At 38.8% G+C, this 20174-nt stretch overlaps 1 protein-coding gene across 3 annotated transcripts in view; it reads right to left on the bottom strand.

The window, feature by feature from the left end:
* RFC1 (replication factor C subunit 1) overlaps nucleotides 1–19567 on the bottom strand; it is a 44943-nt gene extending 25376 nt beyond the window's left edge. The window contains exons 1-4 of one of the 3 annotated variants that reach the window (XM_075709770.1): nucleotides 19535–19567; nucleotides 13341–13469; nucleotides 11536–11611; nucleotides 9378–9497 (exon numbers count right to left, since the gene is read on the bottom strand). In XM_075709770.1, coding sequence (XP_075565885.1) covers nucleotides 9378–9497; nucleotides 11536–11611; nucleotides 13341–13469; nucleotides 19535–19537 — 328 coding nt within the window. In that variant the 5' untranslated portion in view covers nucleotides 19538–19567. The remainder of the gene's footprint in view (nucleotides 1–9377; nucleotides 9498–11535; nucleotides 11612–13340; nucleotides 13470–19534) is intronic. The other 2 variants (XM_075709771.1, XM_075709772.1) reach the window with 2 other exon arrangements.
* Between the last annotated feature and the right edge of the window lie 607 nt (nucleotides 19568–20174).

The following is a 20174-nucleotide window of genomic DNA, read 5'->3' as shown; positions in this document are numbered from 1 at the left end:
AATGATGCACTATTGTAGACATTTAAGTCACAACACTATTTGTTAAGCAGACCTCTAAAAAATTGCACTTAGATTTATCAAACAACCAAGACATATAGCACGTTTGGGTTTTTAGAAGATGTTTCCAAAAAAAAAATCTCAAAGCCTCTAATTCAAAAAAATGAACAAGTGATCAGAAGCTTTCATACTGAGATTTTTAAAACAACAATGCAAAAAAAATTGAACTGTAATATTACTGACTAAATGCAAAACTAAGTCTTCACTAGAAAGCTTCTTCAAAAACTTGACACAGTTATTAACATTTTATTTCAAATCATACTGCATGTGAGACCACAACTTATAAGAGAGAAGAAGTCATTGCATAGTCATAAGCACTGGGAAATCTTTTTCTCTTTTAAATTATAACTGCACACTGCTCTAACAATAACTACATTTTAAAAACTGGGTAGATTCTTTAAAAGATCTACATTTGAAGTCAAGAAAGGTCACTTTTAGTACTACAGTCTAAATAAAACAGGTTCTGTTGTTCCCTTAACACACTGCTTTCATGTTAAACATAGCTTTATTCCAAGTTAATGGGACTAGGTAAAGCAGAAAACTGTACACTCATGCTAAGAGATACTGGGAATTCTAAAAGGGATTTTGCTAGTTTGTTACATTTTTAACAATAGGCCTTAAAAATAGCTTGATATGTGGAAAAATTGCAACTTTAATGCCTAATAGTGTAATTCCAGAAACTTTATTAGCACTCAACACAGTAATAATCACTACAAAAGGAATCACGAATGTACATGCACTACAAAGGAACTTTAAAAAGTCAGTATTGAATTGCTGTATCAGAAGGTCTAAAGGAGAGAGTATTTTCAATGAGTGCTACGCTTCATTCCCCAGTCCCACAAAAATTTAAAATAAATAAAAATAAGGTATTACAGTCACAGAAAGTTCATTCAGGAAAGTGGGAAGTAGGGAACTTCACCTGCCCAATTTCATCATTTAAATGCAATATACTGAATGTAAAGTAAGTTTATGGTATCTCTACGCAAAGGTCTTTTGTGCAAGTATTGAAAAAAAAAAATGGAGAGGCTCTAAGCAAACAATGTGAACCATAAGAACTTTTGAAATTCTACTTTTTATCTTCTGAAAACATTGTATATACTTAAGTGCAAAAATGCAATCCATTTTCACATGCTTTGTGAAAATAATTAAAAACCTGCAAGAAACCTGTAAAAATTTTTGACTACTGAAAAATTACAAGGCAAGTTATAACATTATAGGTGCACCACATAATACCTATACCATTAAAAAAGCCCCCAATAAATTAATGCAAACTCTGAACCCTAACTGGTATAAGGAAAAAACACCACACCCACACACAACACCAAAAAAACCAAAGCTACCTGCAAATAAGTTACTTGTATCTGTACCACTTAAGCCTACAAGAATAGTATACAAATTACAGTTGTAGTAAAGAACAATGTATTGCTTTTCTTTTCAATGGCATAGCAACTTTGTAAACAGAAATAATCTGCACGAGTCAGTATTTTTATAAAGTTTTACTCCAAACATTACTAAGTACTACCTCTGTGTTATGGTCTTAGGTCCTACCTTAAAAATTAGCTGTCTTATGTAGGACACACAGCACAGAAGTAAGATTCATTTGCACTTACAGGACTAAAAACATTAAAATCTAGTTAAGTATTAAAAAAATTAATCTACCTAATCTTCAGCTGGGTTCACAAGTCATGCTGGAGGTGGAAAGGAAAACAGACATCAATCGATTGCAAAGAAAAAGGCTGTTCCCTACACTATGATTTCCATGGTACTATTCTAAATGCTCTCCTTTTGAGATCTCAGTTTCTACTTCCCTGTACCACCTAGTGTCATGACCATTAATGTCACCTTGCTCTGATGTGCACACAGATACCCAGCAAAACATACCTCTTGTGTTTCACCACACTGATGGCATAAGAAGCCAAACAAAGTATCAGTACGAGAAAAATAAAGTCAGGGCTCAGTTGCAAAGTAACATACATGCACAACATCAAAGATTAGGCACACAACATTGAAGACATAAACAATTAAGTTCCAAGAAATGCAAAATGTAAACCCTCAAGGTGCTTAAATATATTTATAACGTGTGCATGTTTATCTGTATTTCTGTAATAAAAGAAAAAACAGCCTGCATACATGCAATTCACTGCTAGTTCACAGCAAGAAGGGCATTTGGTTTTTTCATTGTACTGTTAGAAGTATGCAAAATTTAACTGAAACATTAAAGGGAAAGAAAACACAATAAAAGTGCTTGTTGCAGTCACGAAAGAGTATAACACTTACAAGTTCTGTGGAGGTAACTATTCTATCAGGCAATCAAATTAACACTGGATTAAGGATACCATCTCAGTTCCTTAATTTAAAATAGATTTACCACACTTATCCAAGGTAACTTCTGCATTCAGCTACCAGAAAAAGGAGAATTTACTTCATACTGCTTTCCAGGGGGAGAAAGGGATTAAAAAGCATTAACTCCAGCATCCAAATTAAATGGCAAAATAATTAATTTGATCTTAAATTGTAATGTAGAGTAACAGCACATGGAGCTGCCAATGCCTCCATTTAAGAAGGCTCACACGTCCAGTCTGCTACATGCCTAAAGCTTTTTTATAGAGTGGTATTTCATGCCATTATATTTCCCATTAAAATCCACATACATTAACAACCCAAACACTTACAGTTCTACTAAAAAAAAAAAATTCTGTTTGAAAAGAAACCCATTTCCTTTTCTAAACAGATTAAAAAATAGTTTGGGCTTCAATATATTGAAAGCAGCCTAGAGAATCAATACCTTTCACACAGAAGCCATTTTTTAAAGAAAGAGCAACCATGAAGTATATATGAGAATTATTTTTCCAGAAAGTTTCCTCAAATTAAATTGACAATTAGAACAATCATTTTGCAATCCAAACATATCAAGTGAACAGCACAATACTACGGTTAGCCAACTGCTTGACCAGAACATCTTTTAACACACCTCCAAAAAGTAGTAAAAGATGGCCACGTACTTGTAAAAATAAGTGCAACAACATGCCCATTATTAAAATCCTCAAATCTAACATCAATTGCTACAGAGATTGAACTGTAATTTACATATTTCATGTCCTGCCACATTTGAAATACAGGCTGACAAAGTAATTCTAATGTAATCACTCTGTCTTCTGATAAATGAATCCTATTAATTTTTTATTCAGAAGTTACCACATTTATTTCTCAATATTGCTGTTATCCTAGATTCTGCAGAGAAAAGGAAAAAGGTCACCTCTAAGAATAAGATTAAATTTTACTTCATCCACACCTCTGGTTTCCACATACTCCCCTATTCAGGGAGGCAACTCCAGATACTATCATACATTTACTATGGTTATACAGCATTCCTCTCACCACTTAAGAGCTTGAGTACAACAGCACATTTACCATTACAGGACCCTTGTGTCGTACTGTTGGTATTCCCAAACTTAACCAAAGTCATTTTAATGGGGCTCACTCCTGAATACCTCTTACGTTGTCCTCTGCAACACTAGCCCCTGCTTCTCTATAGGATTTCTGCCAGAACCTATACTCTCACTCCTCAAGTGCATTTCAAGTCAAACTCCCTTAAGGTTCAGCTACATATTCTTAACTGTCCTTTGATAAAACACTTTGGAGGAAAGCTGGTAACACAGAGCACTACTTATCACCTTCACGCACTGTCGCGTAAGTATAGCCATCTCCATAAGTATATACAGCACTAGTATTGCCCAGGAAGCAACAGTGACAATTTTTTATTCCCCTATGAAATGTTTCAGTACAAGACATGCTTATTCACTGACAATGTGCTGCTCATTTGAACCAGCATTTGGATGCGGGGACTTCTTTTTGGCCACCAGTACTAGCACTTAACTGACTTTTTTCTGCTGTTTTTTGGGGTTGGTTTGTTTCCCCACCACCCCAATATTCTCTATATTAAAAGAGTCTATATTCAGCAAGTACATTCACAAGCTATTCTTCTTGTCCTGTTTTCTAAGCTCTCAAGGAACAGAGTAACCTACAAACCTACTCTTGTTTCTACCACTTTGTTTTTTCTAGCTTTATAAATAATTCATCCTAGACTAGAACAAGGCTTTTTTTTTTTTTTTAAAGTTGTATTTTGCAATATTCAAGCAAGCAAGGCAATTGCTACATATGCATAATTACCTCTACACAATGTATATGAAAAGATTAAGTAGTCACTAAAAGTGAAGTCACAATTCCTGCCAAATAACCTGTGATGAAACCAGATGAGGCTCAACGCAACATAATAACAGGTCATCTTCTACAAACAAAGCTCAAGGTTCCATACTTCACTGAACAGTCAAACCAAGTGTTATTTTAACAAATACAACAAACATTTAGATTTTTTCCCAATCCACTAAGACTGTTCTAGCAACAAAAAAAGGCTCTTTTTTTCACCCCCGTTACCTGCTAGAATAATTTCACTTTATCTTTGGCCATCAGTAAACTAAATATTTATTTAAATTACATTTGTTTCAATAAAGTATTTCTTATAGAATTACAAAGAGCAACTATTCTTGCTTTATTTTTTTGTCTTTTTAAGAAAGGAAAAAGGCAACTTCACAAGCTAATAAGAAACAAAGCAACGCAATAATCTCATCAATCCACTCTTATACAAACCAAAAAGTGAATTCCCCCAACATTTTTCAAGAAAGCAGTATCCCACATAGTTAGAAGAGCTGAAAAGAAATCTGAGCAACAGGAAGAAAGTTTCAAATGGAATTGAAAAATAGGTTGAGGCAATTAACAACCAAGCTTCTACCAACTACTTGATGCTAAAAGACTTTGAAACACATTGCCACAGACAGAGCTCTTGAGAATGAGATTCTGACTTTTGAGCAAGTCCAACAAGCGTATTCTTAGTTTAAGTTTTCAGCTGCATAACACTAAAAACAGGAAAAGGACAAATGCCTACAAATTTCATTAGGATCTTTTCTGTTCCTATATTCCTATTATTCTTATAAAACATGTTTATCTCAAGTCAATAGCTGTATCAATACCATTAAAACACACTCAGCTTGACAGTTCCAATAAGCTGAAAAAACAATTTGTACAGATTAAATATAAACAAAATTCAAGCATTAAGTCTGAAGGTTATAAAGGCATTGTTTTAGTCATAGACTATTAGGTCAACTTTGTGTGTACTTAAGACTCTTCAGATAAGAGTAACCTTGAGCTGTGGTTTCAGGGATTTCACTAATAACCTTGACCCGTGTTCCCATGGTATCCCTATGCAAAAAAACTTGATTACACCACCTTGAATTGCATAATCAACCTAAATATGTACTGTTTATTCTGAGGGAATCTGATCATTTACCTACTCTGGGATCAATGCTGTTAAAGATACTTTTTAATTAGGACAGAATTGTTGGCAAAACTGTCAAAGGAAACAAAGTTTTGAGTAAAAGGACAAACAAGATAGATAAAGTGTTCAGGGTGGAAAACTGAGCTCATTTGAAAACATAACATAGTACAGCTAAATCCCAGGTCAAATATCTAGGACAAGTAAAATAAGCACAACCCATCTTAGAAACGGTGATTCTGAAAAGAGCCTAAAGAGGAACAAGGTATAGAAAAAAAACCAGCTGAGCCACACCTCTAATGGGATACTGCAGCAAACAATCCTTTTCTGTTTTAAAAATACATGGTATGATTATAGGGAGGCAATGTTAATGTTCAGTAATGATCTTACCATTTACCTGGACTTTAGCAAAGCCTTTTGACACCGTCTCCCATAGCATTCTCCTTGGGAAGCTGGCAGCTCATGGGTTGGACGGGCATACTCTTCGCTGGGTAAAAAACTGGCTGGGTGGCAGAGCCCAGAGAGTTCTGGTGAATGGAGTTAAGTCCAGCTGGCAGCCAGTCACAAGCAGTGTTCCCCAGGGCTCCATTTTGGGGCCAGTCTTGTTTAATATCTTTATCGATGATCTGGATGAGGGGATTGAGTGCACCCTCAGTAAGTTTGCAGATGACACCAAACTGGGTGGGAGTGTTGATCTGCTCAAGGGTAGGATGGCCCTGCAGAGGGACCTGGACAGGCTGGATTGATGGGCCGAGGCCAACTGTATGAGGTTTAACAAGGCCAAGTGCCGGGTCCTGCACTTGGGTCACAACAACCCCATGCAATGCTACAGGCTTGGGGAAGAGTGGCTGGAAAGCTGCCTGGCCAAAAAGGACCTGGGGGTGTTGGTCGACAGCCAGCTGAACATGAGCCAGCAGTGTGCCCAAGTGGCCAAGAAGGCCAACAGCATCCTGGCCTGTATCAGGAATAGTGTGGCCAGCAGGAGCAGGGAGGTGATTGTGCCCCTGTACTCGGCACTGGTGAGGCCGCACCTGGAATACTGTGTCCAGTTTTGGGCCCCTCACTACAAGAAAGACATTGAGGTGCTGGAGCATGTCCAGAGAAGGGCAACAAGGCTGGTGAAGGGTCTAGAGCACAAGTCCTATGAGGAGTGGCTGAGGGAACTGGGGTTGTTTAGCCTGGAGAAAAGGAGGCTGAGGGGAGACCTTATCACTCTCTACAACTACCTGAAAGGAGGTTGTAGTGAGGTGGGTGTTGGTCTCTTCTCCCAAGTAGCTAGCGATAGGACGAGAGGAAATGGGCTCAAGCTGCGCCAGGGGAGGTTTAGGTTGGATATTAGGAAAAATTTATTCACGGAAAGGGTGGTCAAGCATTGGAACAGGCTGCCCAGAGAGGTGGTGGAGTCACCATCCCTGGAGGTGTTCAAAAAACGGGTAGACGTGGCACTTTGGGACATGGTTTAGTCTAGTCTACCCTTAATTGGTTTCGTGTGGACTTGGTAATGTTAGGTTAATGGTTGGACTGGATGATCTTAAAGGTCTTTTTCAACCTAAACGATTCTATGATTCTACCAAAAAATACTATACCCAAGGACTGTGTCCACTTTTCCAAATACATATGCTAAAACTCAAAGACAGATCACAGAAGAACTCCTGGAATTCTAACACTTAAAAAACATGTTTTATCAAAATAGATTTGCATTTCATCTGTTAATTTTATCACAGTTACTAAGAATCCATACAGGGGAAGTCCTGTGGCTAGTAAAGAACTCTACTGTAGGAGACAAATACAGAAGACCTGATAGTTACAGCCTCAGCTGAACTCAGACCAGATGTAGTAAGTACATCTAACCTCAGCAGCAACTGACAAAAAGCATAAGTCTTTCTCACTTCAAGCCTGAGTTATAGTACCGAGAGAGATGCATCACAAACTATAAGAAATACCTTTGCGACCAAAATGTGTCCACCTAGTGTTGAAACTCTCAGGAAATTCCACAGCTTGTATTCCATAGGTGATCAGAGTATGGTAACCAGTATCCGCTATCAAAATACCTAAGTTTATCTGCATTATAACAAATCAAGGTGAAGTTACAATAGATCCAGTGCAGAGAGAGACCTTTAGGTTTTAAAAGCAAATCAGAGAAGAATGAACCTAACATGACAAGAGATTTAAGTCAGGAAGCTCTCAGCTCTGAACAGCAGACCATTCAAAAAGCTTCTAATTTATCAAATTAACTGAGTCGAATTCAAGATGCTTCCAATCTATGTCATTCAGTAAGACAGGAATCAAATACATCCTATCATCAGAATCTTAATAAGCGAATTCTTTCAGCCCACATATGGTCTTAATCTTTGCTTAAGTGCCACCAACAGATCTCTTAGTTAAGATGGAATAAGAGAACAACCAGTAGTAAAAGCAGCCCTGAAGTTGCACTCGTGTATTTCAAATGTATTCAAAAAAAGCCCAAAAAACTCAGAACACACAACTCTACCTAACAAAAAATGCACATGCATACACATTCAGCCAACTGTTCTCAGATGCCAAAAAAGAAGTGTTAAAGTCCATCTTCAAGAAGTACTGAAATATTAAGCTAAATATTAGAAGCCCTGCTAATTTTCTTCCACAGATGTATTTTTACAGAATTCACAAAAGCTGAGTACTTTCCGCTATGCTGGTGGCATACCTTTAGGGATGCTCGATTCATAAATAAGAAAGACCGAGTCTACATAAACTGATGTTCACCTATCAAACAACAGTAGCTAATGCCACTGAAACTTTTTCATAACATCTACAATTTAGTAGAGGAAAATGTACAATATGAAGTAAGTAATTGGAAACAAAACTGCTTCACGATAGAATTAAGAACATGGGGGAAGGGGGCAGCAGAAAAGTCACTATCAGTTTTTTGGTTTAGAGCTGGGAAGGAAACATGTTTAATGAGAATTCTGCAGGATGAAACTCCTGTAACAGTAGATGAATGTCTCCCCTGTCACTTCGCAGTCAAACTGTTCTTGAGAGCACCAAGGTCAAGAATCACACAAAAAGCAACACTGACAGCAGTACTAAGGAACAACAACCATGCAAACAATGAAAACAAATTAATGCATAAGTCTCTTCAGTCAAACTGACAGAATTTGCCCTTCTCTGTTCAGTTGAATGGTACTTATGGCTTGAGTTAAGATTGTGGTTTTAGTTTAACTATACAGCTTCTAAAGAGGAGAATAAATCTAAACAAAACTCTGAGAACTTCGCAGTTAATCACTGTCACAATCTTTTCAGAAGGCTACAGGAGAACTGAAAATGATCAAAAATGGTTAATTACACTCACTCCTTTCCCCAAGAGCAAAAATAGCTCCAGAATTTAGAAAGCTGAAATCCAAGACTGAGAAGTATGGTATATACAAGGTATAATGCAAGTTTTTGTTGTGATTGTTTTTTCCAGTTCTGGTTCTTCCTAAATGTCCAATAGACAAATAATATTTTTTCAGAAAAATTGTTTGTGTTGATAAGGAAGTAAAACACAAAACCCAAGAACTTTTGCAGTCACCAACATATTAGGCAGAGATTAAAGACATGGAAAGTCATATACCAAGAAAAATCCAGGTTTTCAAACCTATTTATGGTAGCCAACAGACACTTAAAAGTGAGCAAGCAGTTTAACTATATTATAAATGCTTCCTTTACTTAACTCCTTCCCCGGTGGAATACTCTTCAGCAGAGAAGTGTTAGCTCATGAAATTATATGCCTATTTAAATCAACCTAAGCCACTACCCAATGTCACCTCAATTTTACCCTGCTCCTGACTTTACAATACTTGAGGCTAAACTGAAGTGCTTTTGGTTAGCTTCTTTAAGGAGAACATCATTTGTCTTTCTCAATATTAGGTTTTACGGTCTTATTTAAGAGTGTATCAGTCAAACAATCCATCCCATTTGTAACATAATCCACCCCACTACAGCTGAACATATAATGATATATTTCTTCCATTACCTGTCTCTGAAATATAAACAACAGGATCCTGCTTTAGAACTTTACCAAGTTTTGAAGTAGCTGCTTTTTTCTCAGATGGCTTCTTGGATTTTTTCACTGACTGCACCTCCTCTTCTGAATCTGTATTTTGACCACAACGTAAATGTAGATTTCCTCCACATACACACAGGCTTTAAGTAATAGATCACATAACATTAGTTAACATGCTTTCACATATATTCAACTGAGTGAGAAAAAGATAGGATATGGAAGGTCAGAGCACAACTTCATTTTTCTCCATCAGCTAATAGCCTAGCCATCATTTATTCCAGCATATATATGACTAAATGAAAATTTGGTCAGAGCTCAGTCTAAACAGTGGTTTTTGTTTATATAATAAGAAATACTTTGTTACTTATTCCAAGAACTGCTATACCTGTATAAAAACCTTTCCCAAAAGGAATGCAACTGTTCAGAGTACCACATCAGATTACTAAAAAAACCCCACACCCCCCAAAAACCAAAAAACCCCAAAACACCCACCAAAAAACAACCCAAAAAACACCACAACAAACTTTTAACATAGATTCATTAACCTGATTAAATTTATATAATACTATATTATGCTGGTGTATTCCACAACACCTATTCCAAAAGCTAACAACAGGCTCAACCAGATCACTGAAGTTGTGCTCTTGATTTTGCAGAACACTGGTAGACTGCCATTCACCTCACCGACCATTCTCCATGTCCCAAAAGTTGTCAAGATGCCAGACTTACACCACTGTGGATTATGTATGCCAACATCCAAATGAGCAAGCAGGACAAACTGAAGAAGCCGAGACAACTAGCAAGTGTAACAGAAGACTACCCTTCAGAGCCTAACTTCTTCCATGACAAACACTAATAGATATTGTAATTATTAAAAAAAACAAATAAACAGAACACACACACTTTTCCATCTTCGAGAACTTAGAGCACTGTTTCTCTTTTGCTCTCCTACTACTAACAGGCTAGAACTTGCAAAATCTCCAGACAGTATTAGCACTTAAAGGTAGCAGTTGAGTTATATATTACTTTTGTACTGTACCTTTTAATGCAGAAATATCTCTACTGCTATTCCTCACTGCTAAACAGGAACTGCTTATAGAACAGTTCATCTGAAGATTTGATCATAGTTTTCTATATACAATAGCATTATTCTGACAGATGTTTGTGCAATAATTTTTCTTTTACAAAAGAAGCAATCTTCTATGGTTGAGAAGGTTACTTCTAAAATTCAAGCTAAAGTCTTCAGTAGTCAAAAACTGTAGAAGCTCCTGCAATCTTTCTTACAGTTCCACAACAAAATATTAAAGATTCAGAATCCAATCAAAGAAGGATTAAGTGACATAACAGCTCAGCAAGATCAAACTAGAAATTTCAGTCTTTTAAATTAAACTAACATAACTTGACAGGCAAGGGTTTGGGGTTTTTTTTTTGGTTGGGGGGGGTGCTTTTTTCTTTTTTTCCAGATATATAAGTGCTATAAAAGGGGTTTCCCTTATTATTTCAGAGAATATTTTTAGAACGTGATAGCAGTGCTTTAAATTATATTCTGCATGTTCCATACTGTAAATTTAAAACTATTATATGAACATTTACTAGATTTTTTTAATAGAGAAAGACACATATGGAAACACAAGTTAGCCTTTTCAAACAATCTCCGATATTATGTTCACACAATGCACAGAAATGTGAAATTATAGCATATGATCAGCCTCCTGTACCCAGCATAGGATGTTATTTATCCCTAACAGAACAGGAAGCCTAAAACTCCCCACAATTTATAAATGTCTTCATAACAAACAAAAAAGTTCTGGAGTTCTGATAGAATTTACTATCTGAACTTTTTTTTTTTGGTGGGGTTTTTTTTGGTGAGTTTTTGATTTTGTTTTTTAACAGAGGTTTTGTTAAGAGTTACTTTGCACTGTATCTAACATGCACGGCACGCACTGCACTCTTATTCTTATCAAATATATTTAGCTATCCAGCAATAATTACTGTGAAAAATGTTTTTAATTGCATTTACTAACAAAACAAACCACAGCTTTCTTTCAGATGTACCATTTACCTAATTGACCTTGAATGTTGATGCAAAAGATATAAAGGAGCATTCAGAAAGAACTGTGAACTCTACCTGAATCGTAGATTATTCTTCTTTTCTTGTTTGTCCGCTTCTGTTTGGAATCATCTTCACTGGGTGAATTATTCACCTAAGAGTAACAGCCCTTTAGTTCAACCAGTAAACAGGTCCTTCAAGCTTTTACTCAGCTCCACATTCAAACTTACGAGTTTCACACAAATTCTAACAGAAATTATTTACTTCCCAATACTACATTTACAAACACTCTTGCACTAACTCATGAGTGGGAGAGGGAAAGGTGCAGAGCAGGGGAAATAAGGAAGAAACTGCAGCAGTAAAACGAAATCTGCTCCAAGCAAACTACAGATGATTATGTTGAGAACAAGTTTAATACCAATTAAAGTAAATCAAACACATTTTCGAGCACTTCCAATTTTTAATCCAAAAAAGAAATTGCATGGGCCCACCAGAAATAGAGGTGGTACAGGCCAATAAGTTACTTTTACAGAATTCAGCTTTCACTTTTGGTTCCATTCTGGATATGGCTTTGCTGCAACCACCAGACTTTGACGTAACTTCAGGGTAAAATATAGCCAACTGAAAAAGGAAAAATACATAACGGTTGAAGCTAGACTGATTTCTTATTCAGCCTCCTGGTTGCTTGCAGCTTATCCTCTCACCCGTTAAGCAGTGCAACTACCGTACGAGATTGCACCAATGGTCACAGTCGACAAACGTGTTCTATCTAGCAGCAGCCAGTATTAAACTGTTTCAAGGATTTTTTCTGGGTTTTTTTTTTTTTCTCAGAGATTGACAAGTTTTAGATATTTAGAAAAAAACATAAGCTGCACAGACAGGAAGTTTCCTGGGCCTATCAAACTACCAACTATGCTTGTTTTGTAGTCATACACAGCTGTAAATGCTTCTAAAAATACAATTCTAGATAAACATAACTACACATTTTATAGCCACATTCAATTCTAATCTGAAACCTGTTAAATCCTTGATACAACTGGAGAATTGCAAAGTAAAAATAATAGATCACATAAGATAATTGCTATGTCTTTCAGTTCCACTGAATGGTCCTTTATTTTCACATTGAAACAATGAAATTACACAGCTAAGATATTTTATTAACAACTTCTTGATTGTGATGCTTCACATTAAACATTCCATCCTATTAGAAATCCTTTCATTCGCTAAGTGATTTTAAGGCCCTCTCTAGCCACTCCTTTCTTTTTAATACCAGTTCAGATGATTAACATGAAAAGTACTCTGAGGGAGAACCCGATCTAATTTTAACCTGTCATTTTACAAAATGTGGTCTTTGTGACAGGTTTACATAAGTGACCCTGACCAAGAAAGGCAGTGTTAATGTTTCCCCCACAGGTGTTTAAAAACCACATGGTTAAAAAAACTGATCAGAGGGCACCTACACCACAGACTTACTTGGAAGCATGACATCTTTATGATATGTCTGCATCTACTGTGTGTAAGCCTTGATCTTAATTAAATTAAAAATTCAATAAGCAGAGCTACTTAGAGAACTATGGCTAGAGCTTCAAATACATTAGATTGTTCCTACATTAGCACCTAGCCATAACAACTTCTACCTACCTCTCCTTTGCCCTACAACCCAAGTATTTTTAACATTAGCAGTTTTCTCCACCACCTACAAAGTTTTGCTGCTAGAAGTTAATATTAAGTGGTAATTTCCTCCCATGCCTATAAGAACAGCTGAAACATAGTCTGGTTTTTGAGTATATGGGAAGAACTATGACTCTAAAAATTGCTAGAGATACAAACAATCCTATGTTAGAGAAACCAAACACTTCACAAATAAGAAAAACAAAACTAACCTTTGCCTCCTTTCCCTTTTTCTTCCCACTTGAAGGTCCTTCACCATTTTTAATTTTTTCACTCTTTTTCACAGTCTCACATTCTTGTCGCTTTCCAGGAGGTACAACACCGAAGAATTTCCGGATATCCTAGTAAAAGGGAAAACAGATTTATAAATTTTTAAATACAAATAACTCTTAGAAGTTTTACACTACAAAACAACAACACACTTAAATCACTTTCTCAGCAGCTCCTCTTATAATATTTGCTGATCTTGAAATTTTGTTTACCATCAAGAAAACAAAAGACCAGTTAGTTAAACATAGCCACGCAGACACCACACCACCTTTCTCTTGTCTTTGAATCACAGAAAAAAGTTTATTTTTCCCTTAGTTAGACATCTTCAGCACTACACACTTCAAAACAAATTTCCATTAGCAATGAAACAGTGACTTAAGAAAGATGTATAATTATTTTTTTTTTCCCCAATTAATCACCATAAACCTAGCCCAAAGTATTTCTATAGTTAAAATGATCAACTTGGGTATGAAGCAGTTTCCAATGTAAAAAGATTTTAAAAAGCTCTAAAAGCTAGAAAGCAGTCAAGTAGTGGCATGTACCGCATCCTCCACCTTCTTATAAATTTAGGACAGTAACATTCACCTCACTAAAAAAATTAGCCAGCAAGAAACAGATTAAAATTTAAATAAGGACAAAGAACTTAATACAAAGAGCTCCAAAAGGTGTACTTTGTAACCTTATTTTATTATCTGACCACAGTACAACCATAAAAAGCTTTCTAAATGTGGAAAATCAGCAGCTGAAGCTTCAATTTTAAAAAGCACTACCATACACACAAAACCAAATCTGACTTTTGCTGAAAAAACTAGTATTTCCATTTTATTAAAAAGAAACCAAGAAAACATGTACCTGGTTAGCATCACTACCTCCAGGGGTAGCAGCCATTTTAGAGAAAGAAAGTACCTCATATGGCCTAAATATATAGCAGGTAAAGGGTGTTGCTCAGGTCTATATTCTACCCAGCTGATAGCTATTCCCTGTCATAGAGTTCATCTGGGTAGTTTTTGATTATTATAGGGAACTACAAGTAAAGCAGTAAATTCTAAAGAAATCTCTAAAAGTCTGATTGACAAGAAGGGGTGTTTCAGGCTCCTGTTCTCCTACCAGTAAGTTCTCTGACAGTTTGGATTTGGATTATTACAGCCTATAGAGCTTAAAATCAATAGAATATGTAATTTGAAAGCATACACAAAATATGGGGCATGTCTAGATTTAGTATATTTAGCTTAAAACAATTTTCTAGAATCAGAAATGTTGTTTTCTGTAAAAATTTAGACTCTTTATGTTTTACCTGCATATAATAATATGGATTCAGCAAACACACAATGGTAGACTGGGAAGCATTCTTCCTTAATGAGACTTCACACATTTCCATCTACGGAATTTATGCCTTGAGGCATAAATTTTCAACACTCTGCTAGTTTACATGTAATCCTACAATATAAAAGTAGTACTATATAAGCTCTGAAATTCTGACTGCCGATACCTATAGCTAACAGGTTTGAAGAAAGCATCTATTTAAAAAATCCCAAAGTAGCTTCATGGACTCAATCACTCAATCATTACTACTGACTTCTTTTTAGGCTTAAGGTAACATAGGCAACAGAAAAATTGATTACAAGTCTCATCACATCTTTTACGTAGTAAAATAATTTAAATACTTACCACAACACTGCAAAATAAAGTGACCTTAAAGCTTCATTTTTGTTTTTTTATATTGTTACTTTTAGGCCTAAAATATTTGGAGAATAATTAATTTTAGATCAATAGTAACACTCCATTCTAGTATTTTAACTATAAACTGTTAACTAGTAAGTGAGCTGCTCTGCAAACACCATATGCAATAATATTATATTTTTTTATTTTTATGGACTTATGCAAGGAAATACCATCTTATCCTTGTTTAGAAAATGCAGACTTAATATACATGAAATTGATCTGTCTGCCCCAGCTTCTTCCACTATTTTAGTATCACTGTTCCTGAACTGCTAAGGCCCAAATTATAACATGTAAATTATTATTTTCTGCCTCATCAGTTCTCATGAGATACCAAGTTAGCTCTTCATAAATACCTTTAATTCACAAAATGAATGCCATATCTATAAGCCCTGCTACGTTTAATATGCTATAGAGGACCTAAACTGCCACTTCAAACTTTTAAAAAATAGTATCTAATCAGGGTCAATTTTACAAGCTATCTTCCCCCAAATCACTTCATAAATATCTGAAATAAATGGGTGACAGTCAACTGCTACTATCTTTTATAATGCAGGTAGTATTTCATTAGACTAACAGGTCAAATGGGAATAAACGATTTTGTTTGTTTTATTCAAAGCAGCACCTTCTACCCATCTATTAAGAAAGCCCCATCCATACAAATACTTTTTTTCTTTGAAAATAGTGTGGCGATACAGCAGCTACATATTCCAAAATGGCCTCCCTATGTTAACACAAATTGTTCTGTTGTCTTGATGCAAACTGCACTTCAGTCTTCAAGAAATGGCCATTTTTTTCCTTTTCTTGTATTGTTACATGCTTGTGTTAAGGAGCTTTTCAGAAAATACTGTGAATATAAAAGCACACAAGTCATCTAGAGGTTTCTGAATAAAAGTTTTTATTTGGGTAGTAAATTTTAGTTTCCTATAGTGACCATCTACTTCTGAGTGACTAAACTACACAGCCCTAAGCTACAAAGGAAAACTGACATCTATGTACAATCTTCTTCAATCTTCAGTTATAAATCCTCCAATCTTCTTCAGCTATCCTGCTCTTCAGAAGAAAAGGTAACCTTGTTAGCCACTGCTGGACTATAACATGGTGAATTCAGAATTGCTCGGGAGAAAAGTATGCTACAGAGCAACAATAAAGTTATCTTTCAGTGAAGCTTTTATCCAAGATTCCTAAGGGATAGATTTTCCATGCCATTTATTAAGAGTTGCCAGATAAATCTTTAATTCGTTGCATAACTAATTGCAGCAATGAAGCAATATAAGTATCTACCAGACTGATTCCCATCCCACAAGTTTGAAGACTATTTATAAAGCATCATATAAGCTCAGATCCCAGATAGCATCACTTGCCTCCATTCTGGGTTTATCTGTTTAACGTACTTTGACTGACCACCTTGCTGGTATATAATGCCATGCATATATACTAGTTCACCAGGTGGCAAAACTGCCTATGTTTAGCTTTCATCTGTGCTCATTCAAATGAGGAAAGGCATGTACCAATGTAACTGGCAAGTTTCCTTCCGGGACGTTCCCCCAGGGAGTCATCAGCCTTGTATATCGTGGAGATACGCTCACCTGCATGGCTGCCCCAGCTGGTCCCCTTGCCCAGAAAGCTAAAATGAACGTGGCGAGGCTGTATTAGTGTGGCTCCCCATGGGTGCTTCAGCAGCAGCAAGAAGACATGTAACTTTGAGCGGTTCCACCTAAGGTAGAACTAAGTAAGAATTTCTGATCCCTCTCGCTAAATTAGGGGGGTAATTGATGCATAGAATCTGAACAGCCTAAAAAGCTGTGTGCAGGCGCATTGCTTCCTGCTGAGCTGTCTTAGTAATTGCATGATCTCAGTAATGGCTGTGCAGTCTGGTTCCTGCCAGTTTTGACTACTGCTTCAAATCCTCCATCTTATGCAATAATAGAAGACCATAGCAATTAATCACATCAGGTTGCAAGTTTTCTCTTGAAAGTTTTGTGTCTGTTTCACTGAGGAGAAATAACACAAACAGAAACTGAAACCTATTTGTTAGGTAGTACAAAGACTGGTTACTAAAAGAGTTTGTCAGGGTGACTTTTAAGACTTTAATAAATACCCAGCTCAAAAAAGTCAGTTATAAAAGTCGTAAACACTCCATACTGGGTTTTTTTCCTGCATTTCAAAAGCATCCTAAACCAAAGATCAACTACTCCAACACTTTGATGATAGAACCATCTCAATCTAACCATAATATACACAGTGTCTGTTTAAGACTAGTGTCTAGTGAGGCAGAATATTTTCCAAAATAACATCATATAATTCAGTTTGCACCCCAAATACAATATGAGATAGAAAACTGAATTTCACCAGCCTAGCTCAATGACTGCAATAGAAAGTAATGCACCTTATTTCAGGTATTCTGAAGTGTGTCCATGAAGGCCTTGCATCAAAGGAATCATATTTATTTATAGTCTGCCTATTTCTGTGGAAGTTTTGTGCAAACATCAGCTCCAACACCTGGTGTGTCCAGAAAAATTGCACTAACTGAAATCAAATTTCTACTGTCACTTCAGTGATACTTGCTTGGATAACTATACTTAATTAATGTTTACTAATAGTGGTAACTGCAGCACAGGTACTATACAGTATTTTTCGAGCAGTGTTACAGTTCTAAGTACACACTAGCTGATGCTACAGCCCTGGCCATATGAATGTCCCCCTCAGCTAGAGGCAGCTCAAGCAGCCCCTACTCCCAGTCAGTCGTTCCCTCAGTTGTACCAGTACCGCTCTCTGCTTGCGAACTGGGTCAGGCCACTAATCTGGGTAAAAAAATAAATCCCTTCTAAGACAAATCAGTTCTTTGTGTAACTCTAAACACGTCAGTTCAGCACAGCTGAGAAGATGCTGCAGAACCAACCTGGCGAGTGCTATTTATGTTTGGCACTACATGAGAAGTCCGTTTGCAAGGGTATGATACTAAATTCCAATATGCTTGTGCTGTCACTGCACACACAGAACAGACTACGCGGTCACTAACAACATCATATTTTTGCCTCTATCTCTGCAGCAGTGATGATTGTAAAGCCTCTTCAGCACTGAAAAGGGAAAGGGCTATGGCAACTCATCCTCTCCCCAAAACGATGGTTGTCTTCTTTCCTTCTAGGAAAGTGCCAGACATTGTGAGATGTGTGGCATTCAGAAGACTACACAGAGGGAGAAAGCCTTTGCCCCAGGAAGGTGGGAAGCAAGTCTTCCAGTAAGATCAGCTTTCTAAAGAGGTGATGGCAGGGGAACAGGAGAAGCAGACTTGTCCTCATACATAAATTTAAAGTCAGCAGTCACCCCTAACAAACTATCAAAATATCACAGTTTAATAGTGTCAGGATTCCTAGTGCTGGGAGACCTCTACCAGTACTGTAAAAGACTCAAGATTGTATTGCCCATCATTGCTGAGGATCAGATGTAAGATATAAACAAGGTTAAACTCTATGGAGAGTCCAAAACCAAAGTTGAACCTAGCTGGCTTGGAATGGCATTTGTAGCTAAGCCAGTAAAACATCTGCACAGAGACTCCGTCTGAGTAGAAGCAAATTTATCTGAGCCAGAGGTGAAGAGGGGATGCCATCTTATAAGGGCTGCATCAGTCAGCAGCACTTTGGAAAGCATGCACACAAAAGTGGATGTCTTTGTATTTACAAACTCTTTACATGCTATTTAGGATTGCATCCTTCATTATTTAAAATCAAGTGTCTACTTGCAGACTTTTAAGTTCTTTTTTCCCACTTGTTTTCTTGCAAATATTGCACACCGTCCAATTCGGCAGCAGAAACGCCCTCATGTATGCTCTTACTGAAATTAAAGGAAGAGTTAAAACTTCGGCAAGACTGCGTTTAGAGAGACAGGTCAGCTCGACCGCTTCTCCCCCCCCCCCCGGGACAAGCCCACGGCCCGCGCCCAATTCACCACCCGGGTTGGGGGCGGGGGCTGGAGAGGCTCAGACGCCTCCCCCTCAGGGCAAGGGCACAGTCGCGGGCCTTCCCTCGGCCAGAGGCTTATCCTCCTGGGGAGGCCGGGCCTCGGCCCCTCCGGGCGGGAGCGGCGGGAAGCGCGCGAGCGGCGCTGGAGGCGCGGCAGGGCGGGCGGCCTCTCCCCCGCCGCCTCGCAACCGCGCCCGCCCAGCCAGGTCTCTGCCGCTCCGCCACGGCGCGGCACCTCCGCGCCCGCGGCCGCCCTCAGGGCAGAGGACCCCGCCTGGGCCCGGCCCGGGCTCCAACGGCCTCAACGGCCGCGGGGCTGCAGTCACGCGCCGGGCAGGACGCCCATCCGGCCCCGCCGCCGCCGCCGGCGGACGCTGCGCAGCGCTCTCTGCCCTCCCCCACCCCGGGGGGGAACCGGGGCGGCGGCGGCCCCGGCCCCGTCGCGGCGCGCTCACCATGCTGGCAGCGGCGGTGGATCTCGCTAGCGGGACGCCTCCGGCTCCATGCCTGCCGCGCCCCCCCCCGCCTTCGCGCCAACTCCCGCAACCCGGCGCGCGGGGCTGCCGTCACAGCCGCGACGGGCGGGGCCGCGGCCCTGGCTCCGGCCGCAGGCGCGGAGAGGGGCGGTGGGGGCCGGGCCCTGCCGCTGCCGCGCCGGCCTCCGCCCGCCTCCCCTGCCCGCCCCGCTCCCCTCCCTGTTGTTTTCTTCCCCGCTCCTGCTTTCTGTGCGGGCGTCAACGGCCGGCCCCGCTGCGGCGGCGGTTTAACCGCTTTTAACCGCTCCACTGAACCTCGGCAGGACGCCTGGGCAGCTACTGCCGGTCCTGGCCCCTAGGTGAGGGGAGCGGGCATGGCAGCTCGCGTCAAAATGGTGGGCTTAGAGCTGCTGCGGCCCCACGGGGACTAGGTGTGTCCTCGGTCACCTGCGGCAGAGCAGAGCTGACAGTCTTCACGTTTTAACAACCAAGTGAGCGGTGCCAGGCCTCCGTGACGTAACAGCGCTCTTTAACGCAGAGGCAAACGAAGCATCCTAAATATATGGACAGCGAATAACGCGGCAGTGCGGTCAGCAGGAGTCAGGCCTGAATCGGCACA

Source organism: Pelecanus crispus, chromosome 4, assembly GCF_030463565.1.
Source record: "Pelecanus crispus isolate bPelCri1 chromosome 4, bPelCri1.pri, whole genome shotgun sequence".
Taxonomy (NCBI): Eukaryota; Metazoa; Chordata; class Aves; order Pelecaniformes; family Pelecanidae; genus Pelecanus; species Pelecanus crispus.
The sequence above is the reverse complement of the archived record's forward strand: the minus strand, read 5'-3'. Positions and strand labels throughout refer to the sequence as shown.